This window comes from Pristiophorus japonicus, chromosome 11, assembly GCF_044704955.1.
Source record: "Pristiophorus japonicus isolate sPriJap1 chromosome 11, sPriJap1.hap1, whole genome shotgun sequence".
Taxonomy (NCBI): domain Eukaryota; kingdom Metazoa; phylum Chordata; class Chondrichthyes; family Pristiophoridae; genus Pristiophorus; species Pristiophorus japonicus.
The window spans coordinates 68,902,535-68,915,467 of NC_091987.1; the positions used below are offsets into that span (position 1 = coordinate 68,902,535).

Below are 12,933 nucleotides of genomic sequence, written 5' to 3' on the forward strand. Positions count from 1 at the left end.
TGGGTGGCAGTGTGAGCTGTGAGGGGGATGCCAAGAGGCTGCAGGGTGACTTAGACAGGTTAGGTGAGTGGGCAACTGCATGGAAGATGCAGTATAATGTGGATAAATGTGAGGTTATCCACTTTGGGGACAAAAACACGAAGACAGAATATTATCTGAATAGTGGCAGATTAGGAAAAGGGGAGGTGCAACGAGACCTGGGTGTCATGGTACATCAGTCATTGAAAGATGGCATACAGATACAACAGGCGGTGAAGAAGGCAAATGGTATGTTGGCCTTCATAGCTAGGGGATTTGAGTATAGGAGCAGGGAGGTCTTACTGCAGTTGTACAGGGCCTTGGTGAGGCCTCACCTGGAATATTGTGTTCAGTTTTGGTCGCCTAATCTGAGGAAGGACGTTCTTGCTATTGAGGGAGTGCAGCGAAGGTTCACCAGACTGATTCCCGGGATGGCGGGACTGACATATGAGGAGAGACTGGATCAACTGGGCCTTTATACGCTGGAGTTTAGAAGGATGAGAGGGGATCTCATAGAAACATATAAGATTCTGACGGGACTGGACAGGTTAGATGCAGGAAGAATGTTCCCGATGTTGGGGAAGTCCAGAACCAGGGGACACTGTCTTAGGATAAGGGGTAGGCCATTTAGGACTGAGATGAGGAGAGTTGTTATCCTGTGGAATTCCCTGCTGCAGAGAATTGTTGATGCCAGTTCATTGGATATATTCAAGAGGGAGTTAGATATGGCCCTTAGGCCTAAGGAGATCAAGGGGTATGGAGAGAAAGCAGGAAAAGGGTACTGAGGGAATGATCAGCCATGATCTTATCGAATGGTGGTGCAGGCTCGAAGGGCCGAATGGCCTACTCGTGCACCTATTCTCTATGTTTCTATGTAACAAAGACATCAATGAGGGTTTCAACAGCAGATGAGCTGAGGCAGAGGTGTAGACAAGAGATGTGTGTGCCATGGTGATAAACTGACACATGAACGACAATAAAGCCCATGTTCTGCTGCTCTCAGGGCCAAATCATAGAATCAAATAGTGCAGCACAGAAAGTGTCCATTTGTCCCATGAGTCTTTCGACTCCCCTGCTCTTTCTCCATATCTATGTATCTTTTTGTCCTTCAAATATTTATCTGATTCCCTTTTGAAGGCTACTATTGAATCTGTATCCAGCACACTATCAAGCAGTGCATCCCAAATCCTAACCACCTGTTGCGTAAAATTTATTTTCCTCATATTGCCTCTGGTTCTTTTGTCAATCACCTTAAATCTGTACCCTAACACGTTATTGCATAAGATTCCTCTCTTGAAGCCATTATTTGCCTGGGGTACTGTTTCAAGTATCCATTATTCACAGGTAAGTCTTACAAGTGAGCAGCCAACTTTGGATCTTAATTAGCATCAATATGAGCATGAGCCCTCTGCACCAGCCTGCTCCAAGATGCACACTTCGGGACGCAGCCACCTCCGCCTGTCACAGAGAGAGATCCGCCCCGCCGTCTTCCTCACATTCTGATTGGTCCGTTATCCGGAGAGAATTTAAAAGTACGGGACCCGGATGAAACCCTCGGTTTCCCGCCCAGAACTGGGTGCCGGCTTTTGATTGGGTGAGACCGCGGCGCCGGCACTGGTGACCTGCGTGTGGCGTCGGGTGTCATGTGACCTGGAAAGGTGAAGTTCGGAACTGGAGTTTCTCTGAGAACAAGAGTGCGATGGAGAAGGTGCTGTGCGAGGAACACGGTACGGTGAAGTACTCGGGAGTTTTATGGGAAGTACGCGCGCGCCCGCAAACCGAGCGGATCAGGGGAGTCAGAATCAATGCAGTCCTCGGTTTGAAAACGTCGTTCCTGACGTGACGAACATTAACTGACAGCCGGTGTGACCAATCCAGAGCAGCTGTGCGGTTTGGACCAATCGTTACGTTGAAAGATATGAATTTCCGGCAACTTGCCACGTGGGGCGGTGACGTTCCGAGACCGGGTGCTGTTCCCGGGGGCTTGGAACGTTGCCTCTCAGGGTCCGTGTAGTCGCGCTCGTGCCAGACATGTTCAAAGCTACAAGGAAGAAGTAGCATTCAGACAGCCCCCTTTCACTGCTTCACAATGTGCCACGGCGCTGCCCATTCAATGCATTACTTATGATGTGGATTCCCCTATTAGGGAATTAAATGTTGAAGCCAACTTACCTTGGCGTTACCCCCTCCCCACCAAGACCATGTTTGAAGAAAGGCAGGGAGTTCTCCATGTACTGACCAACATTAATTTCTTCACCACCATCAAATAAAAAATGACCAACTGGTCATTTATTTCACATTCTTGCTGAGTTTGTTTACATAACGGCAGTGACTGCTCTTCAAAAGTCATGCATTGGTTTGGGATGAGGGAAAAGTTAAAGCTATGAGTGCCTTTCTCCTGCTTGAGCTATGTAACTTAACACCAACCTTCCCCTCTCCCCTGTTGCAACGAGACCTGGGTGTCATGGTACATCAGTCATTGAAGGTTAGCATGCAGGTACAGCAGGCGGTTAAGAAAGCAAATGGTATGTTGGCCTTCATAGCGAGGGGATTTGAATACAGGGGCAGGGAGGTGTTGCTACAGTTGTACAGGGCCTTGGTGAGGCCACACCTGGAGTATTGTGTACAGTTTTGGTCTCCTAACTTGAGGAAGGACATTCTTGCTATTGAGGGAGTGCAGCGAAGATTCACCAGACTGATTCCCGGGATGACGGGACTGACCTATCAAGAAAGACTGGATCAACTGGGCTTGTATTCACTGGAGTTCAGAAGAATGAGAGGGGACCTCATAGAAACGTTTAAAATTCTGACGGGTTTAGACAGGTTAGATGCAGGAAGAATGTTCCCAATGTTGGGGAAGTCCAGAACCAGGGGTCACAGTCTGAGGATAAGGGGTAAGCCATTTAGGACCGAGATGAGGAGAAACTTCTTCACCCAGAGAATGGTGAACCTGTGGAATTCTCTACCACAGAAAGTAGTTGAGGCCAATTCACTAAATATATTCAAAAGGGAGTTAGATGAAGTCCTTACTACTCGGGGGATCAAGGGTTATGGCGAGAAAGCAGGAAGGGGGTACTGAAGTTTCATGTTCAGCCATGAACTCATTGAATGGCGGTGCAGGCTAGAAGGGCTGAATGGTCTGCTCCTGCACCTATTTTCTATGTCCCCGTAACATTGCAACGTTTCCATTTCTCACAGCAGCTACTTTCAAATTCTAGTATCAAATTGTAAACAAAAAATCTAGATGCTGGAGACCTGAAAGAAAAACAAAATGCTGGTTTATTTTTTTGCTGATTACATAACTGAAGCCCCTTGTTAACCAATGCCATATAAATAGTAAAAACAGAAAATGCTCAGCAGGTAAGGCACCATTTGTGGGGAGAAACAGTTAACGTTTCAGGTTGATAACTTTTAAATGGAACAGGTGTTTCATTGACCCGAAACATTAGCTCTGTTTCTCTCTTCGCAGATACTGCCTGACCTCCTTACGCTTTCCAGCATTTCCTGTTCCTATTTCAGATTTCCAGCATCCAAAACTTTTTATTGTATGATTACTATATCCACAAGTGACTGGGATATGGTGAGTGGGGACCTGTATTTTCAAATACAGGTACAATGAATATTTCAAATCAGAGAAACTGGTCTAAGCTGCTTTGTGGCATTGGTTTTGTCACAGTGTGGCTGTTATATAGGATTTATTATTTCTAGTGGTGTTTCACATGTGTTACAGACAAAGTGTGCTTACTGTGCTTAGGCGAGGCGAGGGCCCAGGGGCAGCACGGGCCAACCCACACTACGATCTATGGATCTAGGTCCGTGCAGCAGAGCTTGGTGAACTGGGCTTGTAAGAACATAAGAATTAGGAACAGGAGTAGGCCATCTAGCCCCTCGAGCCTGCTCCGCCATTCAACAAGATCATGGCTGATCTGGCCGTGGACTCAGCTCCACTTACCTGCCCGCTCCCCGTAACCATTAATTCCCTTATCGGTTAAAAATCTATCTATCTGTGACTTGAATACATTCAATGAGCTAGCCTCAACTGCTTCCTTGGGCAGAGAATTCCACAGATTCACAACCCTCTGGGAGAAGAAATTCCTTCTCAACTCGGTTTTAAATTGGCTCCCCCGTATTTTGAGGTTGTGCCCCCTAGTTCTAGTCTCCCCGACCAGTGGAAACAACCTCTCTGCCTCTATCTTGTCTATCCCTTTCATTATTTTAAATGTTTCTATAAGATCACCCCTCATCCTTCTGAACTCCAACGAGTAAAGACCCAATCTATCATCATAAGGTAACCCCCTCATCTCCGGAATCAGCCTAGTGAATCGTCTCTGTACCCCCTCCACTGGAGTTTAGAAGAATGAGAGTGGATCTCATAGAAACTTATAAAATTCTGACAGGATTGGACAGGTTAGAGGCAGGAAGAATGTTCCTGTTGCTGGGGAGTTCCAGAACCATGGGTCACAGTCTAAGAATAAGAGGTAAGCCATTTAGGACCTAGATGAGGAGAAACTTCTTCACTCAGAGTGGTTAACCTGTGGAATTCTCTACCGCAGAAAGTTGTTGAGGTCAGTTTGTTAGATATATTCAAAAGGGAATTCGATATGGCCCTTACGGCCAAAGAGATCAAGGGGTACTGAGGTTGAATGATCAGCCATGATCTTATTGAATGGCGGTGCAGGCTCGAAGGGTCGAATGGCCTGCTCCTGCACCTATTTTCTATGTTTGTATGTCTCCAGTCATCTTGGGTAACCCTTGCCACTGGATGAAGACCTAGCTCTGTCAAGCCTGTGTGGTGGCTGGTGTGCAACGGCCACTCCACGTTAAAATAATCCATGCACAGGCATCTTCCACCCTTCAGTATGTAGTTCAGGACCTCGAATATCAGGTCCCTCATTGAAACACCTGTGAACTCATCCCTTTTTGGTGTGGAAGCAGGTCATCCTCGATACGAAGGACTGCCTAATACTGTACTATGCCTCATCAGCACATGTATCCACTGTGGAGATTACCTGCATGCAAACATGGTGCAATAAGTGTTTTGGTATTGAAATGATTTCACAAATCTGTCAAAAGAGAAATGTCATTGTTTTAGTTTAGTTTTCAGGAAAAAGAAAGTCACAATGTTCTGGGCTAGTGGAAGAGTTTGAGAAGATATTGATTAGCAATCACTGGCCAGGGAAAGCACTGAAGCTTTGTTGCTGGATCTAACAAAGTAGATCCAGTAATATAGTTGGTAGTGTAAAATTGAGCATAAAATTACAAAGAGACATTGATAGATTAAATGAGTGGGCAAAACTCTGGCAGATGAACTTCAATGCCGATAAATGATCATCCATTTTGGATCAAAAAAGGTAGGTTAGAGTATTTTTTAAATGGTGAAAAACTAGGAACAATGGAGGCCCAAAAAGTTTTAGGGGTCCATGTACACAGATTACTAAGATGTAGTGGTCAGGTGCAACAAAATAACCAAAATGGAATATTGGCCTTTATATCTAGAGGGCTAGAATATAAAGGGGAGGAAGTTTTGACACAATTATACAAAGCCCTGGTTAGACCACACATGGAGAACTGTGTACAGTTCTAGGCACCACACCTTCGGAACAATAGTCCTTTGCTGAAATGTAGAGCAGATTCACCAGAATATTACCAAGGCTCCAAGGATTGAATTATGAGGAAAGATGTCACAAACTAGGCTTGGATTCCCTGACATCTAGAAGGTTAAGGATGATTTTATTAAGGTTTTTAGATTTTGAAAGAAATTGGTAGGGTCGATATAGAGAAACCTTTTCCACTGGTGGGGCGTCTAATACAAGGGATCATAACTTTAAAATCAGAGCCAAGCCATTCAGGAGAGAAGTTAGAAAACACCTTTTCACGCAAAGGGTGGTAGAAGTGTGGAACTCGCTCCCACTAAAAGCAGTAGATGCTAGCCCAATTAATCATTTTAATACGAGATCGATAGATTTTTGCTAGCCAAGGGTATTAAGGGATAAGGAACCAAAACAAGTAAATGGAGTTAGGATACTGATCAGCCATGATTTCATTGAATGGTGGAACAGACTCGAAGGGCTGAGTGGCCTACTCCAGTTCCTATGTTCCTAATAAATGCTGGAACTGTTGTCTGTAGAAACTATGTGAAGGATATGCAGTAAGTACCAGGACTCGAGTGTGTAAAAGTTTGGAGTAAAGAATTTATATGTTTTGATTTAACAGGAGCAGATTTTAGAATTGCAGAGAATCTTGCTGTGTGGCTCAATGTGATGTTCTAACCCAGGTGCAGTTACGCACAAGAGCTTTTTATGTTTCAGTTTAGCTTTGGTTAATTTAAAATACTTCAATAGCGCATCTGAAAGTAACGTGCTTCAAAGCAATATAGCCTATTGAAATTAATGAACTCTTATTTAAATTCCTTTTAAGGCGCATATGTTGTACCTTGTAATTGTCAGCTGTGGCTCAGTGGGTAGCACTCATGTCCTGAGTCAAAAGGCTGTGGGTTCAAGTCCCATTCCAGAGACTAGAACACAAAATCTAGGCGGACACTCTAGTGCAGTACTGAGGGAGTACAGCACTATCGGAGGTGCAATCTTTCGGATAACACGTTAAGCCAAGTCTGCCCTCTCGAGTGGACGTAAAAGAACCCATGGCACTATTCACAGAAGAGCAGGGGAGTTCTCCCAGTGTCCTGCCCAACATTTATCCGAGAATTAACACCCAAAACAGATAGCCTGCTCAATTATTTCATTACTGTTTATGGGATCTTACTGTGTGCAAATTGGCTGCTGTGCTTCCTACATTACACCAATACTAGACTGCAAAAGTACTTATTTGGCTGTAAAGTGCTTTGGGATGTCCTGAGCTCGTGAAAGGTGTTATATAAACGCAAGTTTTTATTTTTTTATTTCTTCACCCAAACTCTTCTTGATTGTGTGTTCTTGTGTTTCCTGCAGGAACCCTGTGTTTTCTGAAGACAGGAGTGAGAGATGGAGCCACCAAAGGAAAGAGTTTCTATCTCTGCGGAAATCAGCAAAGCTCATCGTGTGCATTCACACAGCTTGCTGAGTACGTATTGCTTGTTCTAAATCACAATATAGAGGAGGAAGTAGGAGCAATGTTTTGTTGAGAAATTTTTAATGTTAAAACGTTTTCCTCTAAGATGCACTCTTCAGAATCCAGTTCGGAATGTTTGGAGCCAAGCAACGTGGAGTTTCACAGGTTGCTGGAAATTGACGAGCAGGTGGTGGCAATACTGTAACTGGAAATTTTGAGAGTTGAAGCACCTTATGAACTTCTGTCATGGGAATATTTTCCCAGTGTCCTGACCAACTTATCCCTTAACTATCACCATGAAAAAATGATTAACTAGTCATTTATCTCATTGATGTTTGTGACACCTTGCTGTGTGCAAATTGTCTGCTACATTTGCCTATAAAACAATGGTGACTGTACAGGGTACTTCTAAAGTAACTAATTGGCTGTAAAGCACTTTGGGTGTGGGCACTCCTGAGGATGTGAAAGACACTTGTTATAAATTTGCGATCAGCCTAAAATATTCCCTTGGGTTTAATGGTGCTGGTTATTCCTTAAGCAAATCCCAAATCTTGTGTTTAGGAGCATGTCTATACTGCCTAATATCTAATTATACAATATGGGGATGTAACAATAGGACACCTTTGTGATCTGAACCAGATAGACTTTGCATTTGTGCTCTTTTCCAGTTTTTCAGTTGGCACACTGAGAAACACTTTATTGAGAAGACGTCAGATATGAATCACAATGCTACTTAATTTTACGGACAGCAATTGAACAGATGGAATAGCAGTTAGAATTAAATTTCACCTTAGTCCATCTCATTTTAGTTCCTATCTCGTAATGAAAAAAAAACATACACTTTTAGCAGGCTAAAAAATTATATTTTCCTTGGTCAGTCTTTTTCCCCGGAACCTGGCCAGCTGTCTAAGCCAAGGTTGGCTTTCTTCATAAAGGCAATCTGCCTGAACCTTGCTGGCTTCCCCCTCAGTAGACCTCTCCAACTGACTGACCAACACATGGGTCTTTATTCTCTTGTTTCCTATCCCACAGGAAGTTGGCTTGATTTCTGATCTCTCCTGCTCTCTTGAGTTGGCCAGAGCTGCTGATCAAGCCTATTACTGTGCTCTCCGTACCCCTTGGTGTGTGTCCCTTGTGAGTCTGGGATGAACTTATTGACTTTTACTACCTCAGCCCAAATAGTAATATTCCACAAATTTGTTTGCATAGCTTTAATACACATCTCCCGCCTCCCCACCCTCGTTATCGTCTGCCGTTAACTAAATAGCATCCTTTTTAACATAAACTATACTAGGATACTCTGTTGGAGAACTAGTCAGAAATCCCCCAAAACTGCCAGTGTTGTATAAATGCAAGACCTTTTTTTTTTCAATTGTAGCATCAGAACTCATCTTTATTTTAAAATAGTGACAGTTACATTATGAATGCTGTGCATATACAATAGTAGTAAGAATCTTAGTCTTTAGATTGAATATATGTTAGAAATTTAAAAATCTGATTCCTCTGCTGAAGTCAATGACCAATGATCCAGGCTTCCTCTTCCACCATGACTGGATAGCAACCAACAGAGAGAACCTCAGCTGATTTCCTCCTCCTCCTCCTCCTCCTTCTGCTCCCCCCACCCACCCAAATTCAGGGACACTGCGACCAATTGTAATGCCCCCAGCACTTCCTCAGTTGGGACCGTATGTCCATTTTTGGTTAAGTAGTTTCATTTAGGGCATCTTTTTTTTAGTTGCCTCCTGTTTCCTCTGATACTGAGGCTCCCACTAACAGCTGTTGTAATTTTCTGTATATTTTCTGCAGTAAGTGATAATGTTTTTCTTTCCCAGTATTTCCGTGTCTCACTGCCTGGTACACGAAGATTCAATTGTAGAACTTCAGGCCATCTCTAGAAAATCCAACACCCAGTCTTACCGGTATGATTTACTGTTAGTATTGTGTAAGCAACTCCAATTGACATTTCACAAAATAAGCAATGAGATCGACACTGAATCCCTTTGTGTTTCTTATTCTGAGGGACAGGAGAAAGGGGGAACCATATCATTTTGTACATTGGGGTATTAGTACTTGCACATTTTTCTTGTAGTTTTGCGCCTTGATCTACTGGCTGGGGTTCATTTACCTAGTCGACCAGCTGAGGAGTTGCAATTTCTTGTTTATTATTAAAAAATTTGTTCCTGGGATGTGGACGACGTTGGCAAGGCCAACATTTATTGCTCATTCCCTAATTGCCCTTGAGAAGATGGTGGTGAGCTGCTGCCTTGAACCGCTGCAGTCCTTGTAGTGAAAGTACTCAGGGAGGGAGTTCCAGGTTTTTGACCCAGCGACAATGAAGGAACGGTGATATAACTTGCAGGGGAACTTGCAGGTGATGGTGCTCCCATGCGCCTGCTGCCCTTGTCCTTCTAGGTGGTAGAGATCGCAGGTTTGGGAGGTGCTGCTGAAGAAACCTTGGTGAGTTGCTGCAGTGCATCTTGTAGATGGTACACACTGCAGCCATGGTGGTGGAGTGAGTGAATGTTGAGTGTGGTGGATGGGATGCCAATCAAGTGGGCTGCTTTGTCGTGGATGGTGTCGAGCTTCTTGAGTGTTGTTGAAGTTGCACTCATTCAGGCAAGTGGAGAGTATCACATCACACCCCTGACTTGTGTCTTGTAAATGGTGGAAAGGCTTTTGGGAGTCAGGAAGCCATAAAATGCCTAGCCTCTGACCCACTCTTGTTGTCACAGTATTTATGGGGCTGATCCAGTTAAGTTTCTGGTCAATGGTGACCTCCAGGATATCGATAGTGGGGGATTCAGTGATGGAAATGCCACTGAATATTAAGGGGAGGTGGTTAGACTCTCGCTTGTTGGTGATAGTCATTGCCTGGCATTTGTGTGGCGTGTATGTTACTTGCCACTTATCAGCTGGCATGGCCTGCTTCATTATCTGAAGAGTTGCGAATAGAACTGTACACTATACAATGATCAGCGAACATCCCCACTTCTGATCTTATGATGGAGGGAAGGTCATTGGTGAAGCAGCTGAAGATGGTTGGGCCAAGGACACTGCTCTGAGGAACTCCTTCAGCGATGTCCTGAGGCTGGGATTAACCTCCAACCACCACAACCATCTTCCTTTGTGCTAGGTATGACTCCAGCCCGTGGAGAGTTTTCCCCCTGATTGCCATTGACTTCTATTTTACTAGGGCTCCTTGGTGCCACACTCAGTCAAATGCTGCCATGATGTCAATGATGTCATTTTCGCTTCGCCTCGCCTCTGGAATTCAGCTCTTTTGTCCATGTTTGGACCAAGGCTGTAATTAGGTTTGGAGCCGAGTGATCCTGGCGTAACCCAAACTGAGCATCGATGAGCAGGTTATTGTTAAGTAAGTGCCACTAGCACTGTCGATAACACCTTCCATCACTTTGCTGATGATTGAGAGTAGACTAATGAGGCAGTAATTGGCCAAATTGGATTTGTCCTGCTTTTTCCACATTGTTGGGTAGATGCCAGTGCTGTCGCTGTACTGGAACAGCTTGGTGAGAGGTGCAGTTACTTCTGGAGCACAAGTCTTCAGCCCGACAGCTGTGATGTTGTCAGGGTCCATAGCCTTTGTTGTATTCAATGCACTCAGCCGCTTCTTGATAGTACGTGGAGTGAATTGAATTGGCTGAAGACTGGCTTCTGTGATGGTGGAGACCTCAGGAGGAGGCCAAGATGGATCATCCATTCGGCATTTGTGGCTGAAGATGGTTACAAACACTTCAGCCTTGTCTTTTGCACTCGTGTGCTGGCCTCCACCGTCATTGAGGATGGAGATATTCATGGACCCTCATCCTCCCGTTAGTTGTTTAATTGTCCACCACCATTCACGACTGGATGTGGCAGGACTATAGAGCTTTGATCTAATCTGTTGATTGTGGGATCCCATAGCTCTGTTTATAGCATGCTGCTTCCACTGCTTAACATTCATGTAATTCTGTGTTGCAGCTTCCCCAGGTTGCTACCTCATTTTTAGGTATGCCTGGTGCTGCTCCTGGCATGCTCTTCTGCACTCCTCATTGAACCAGGGTTGGTCCCCTGGCTTGATGGTAATGGTAGAGTGAGGGATATGCCAGGCCATGTGGTTACAGATTATGGTGGAATACAATTCTGCTGCTGCTGATGGCCCACAGTGCTGCATGGATGCCCAATTTTGAGCTGCTAGATCTGTTCGGAATCTATCCCATTTAGCACGGTGGTAGTGCCACACAACACAATGGAGGGTGCCTTCAGTGTGAAGACAGGACTTTGTCTCCACAAGGACTGTGCGGTGGTCACTGCTACCAATGCTGTCATGGACAGATGCATCTGCGACATAGATTGGTGAGGACGAGGTCAAGTAGATTTTCCCTCATGTTGTTTCTCTCGTCGCCTGCTGCAGGCCCAGTCTGGCAGATATGTCCTTCAGGACTTGGCCAACTCTATCAGTCGTCGTGCTACTGAGCCACTCTTGGTGATGGACATTGAAGTCCCCCAACCAGAGTACATTCTATGCCCTTGCTACCCTCAGTGCTTCTTCCAAGTGATTTTCAACATTGAGGAGTACTGATTCATCAGCTGAGGGAGGACGGTAGGTAGTAATCAGCAGGAGGTTTCCTTGTCCATGCTTGACCTGAAGCCATGAGGCTTCATTGGGTCTGGAGTCAATATTGAGAACTCGCAGATCAACACCCTCCTGACTATCACGGTGGGACCATACCCAGGGATGGTGATGGAGGAGTCTGGGACATTGGCTGAATGGTATGATTCTGTATGTACGACTATTCTCAGGCTGTTGCTTGACTAGTCTGTTGGATAGCTCTCCTGATTTTGGCACAAGTCCCCAGATGTTAGTGAGGAGGACTTTGCAGGGTCGACTGGGCTGGGTGTGCCATTTTTATATCAGGGTTTGGATCTATCTATCCTTTGGGTGTGATCTCTTTTCCCAGAGGAGTGAGCTGGATGTGATGCTTTTTCTCAATCCGAAGTTTGGCCATTCACCCATAGGACTTAGTTTAAAGAAACACTGTCAAGACATTCTTGTCAGTGTGAGTCACTCCTACAAAGTACCATAAAAATTGTCTTCTCTCTGAGGTTACATGATAGAAGCACACTTGCGTGCATAGCTCCATCATTGGAACTGGTTCTGTCTTCTCCTGTACATAGTCCCTATATATGAAAAGATGTTGGTCCAGTATATGTTCGTTAATGGGAAGTAAATTGAATAATTTATCTCCCAGAGCAGAAATAATGAAAGTGTGATTGAGGCACATTTGCAGTCAATTTTGATTTTCACTGTTTGTCTTGTGCTCTTCCTGTAGGTTATACTATCGCTGTGTGAAAGGGAAGGCAGATAAACTGAAATGGTGCGGAAATGTGCCCTGGCAGGTATAGTGGTTCAATAGGAGTTTGTACGATAGCATTTGGCAATAGTTAAGATGTTGTAATGTTGATAACCTATTCTATTAGTACCAGAAGCCAAAGGCATGGATCATTATTATTTTAAGGGGTTGAAATGTTGGTTCTTGATATTTTATATTTGGATTGATGTTAATAAAGCAGAAAAGAAAGTCTTGCATTTATATAGCGCCTTTTACGACCTCAGGACAATAAAGTACTTTGGAAGTGCAGTCACTGTTTAATGTAGGAAAATCTAATTTACTGTATATTCACAACTCCAAAAACTATAAGTGATGTACTCCTTTTAGATGTTATAATAAAGACTGTGGACGGGGATTACTCCTTGTGTGCCCTTCAGCCTCCGATTTTCCTTTCCATTAAAATCGATAGAAGCAAACTTAAGGACAGATGTGTGTAGAAATCCCCAATAAGGATGTTGTACAAGATGATAGGAAATAC

At 44.3% G+C, this 12,933-nt stretch overlaps 1 protein-coding gene across 2 annotated transcripts in view; it reads left to right on the forward strand.

The window, feature by feature from the left end:
• The first annotated feature begins 1,668 nt into the window (after positions 1-1,668).
• Positions 1,669-12,933, forward strand: part of ttf2 (transcription termination factor, RNA polymerase II) — a 93,210-nt gene continuing 81,945 nt past the window's right edge. For both annotated transcript variants that reach the window (XM_070892950.1, XM_070892952.1), the window contains exons 1-4: positions 1,669-1,745; positions 6,966-7,077; positions 8,898-8,984; positions 12,396-12,462. In XM_070892950.1, the coding sequence (XP_070749051.1) occupies positions 1,718-1,745; positions 6,966-7,077; positions 8,898-8,984; positions 12,396-12,462 (294 nt within the window). In that variant the 5' untranslated portion in view covers positions 1,669-1,717. The remainder of the gene's footprint in view (positions 1,746-6,965; positions 7,078-8,897; positions 8,985-12,395; positions 12,463-12,933) is intronic.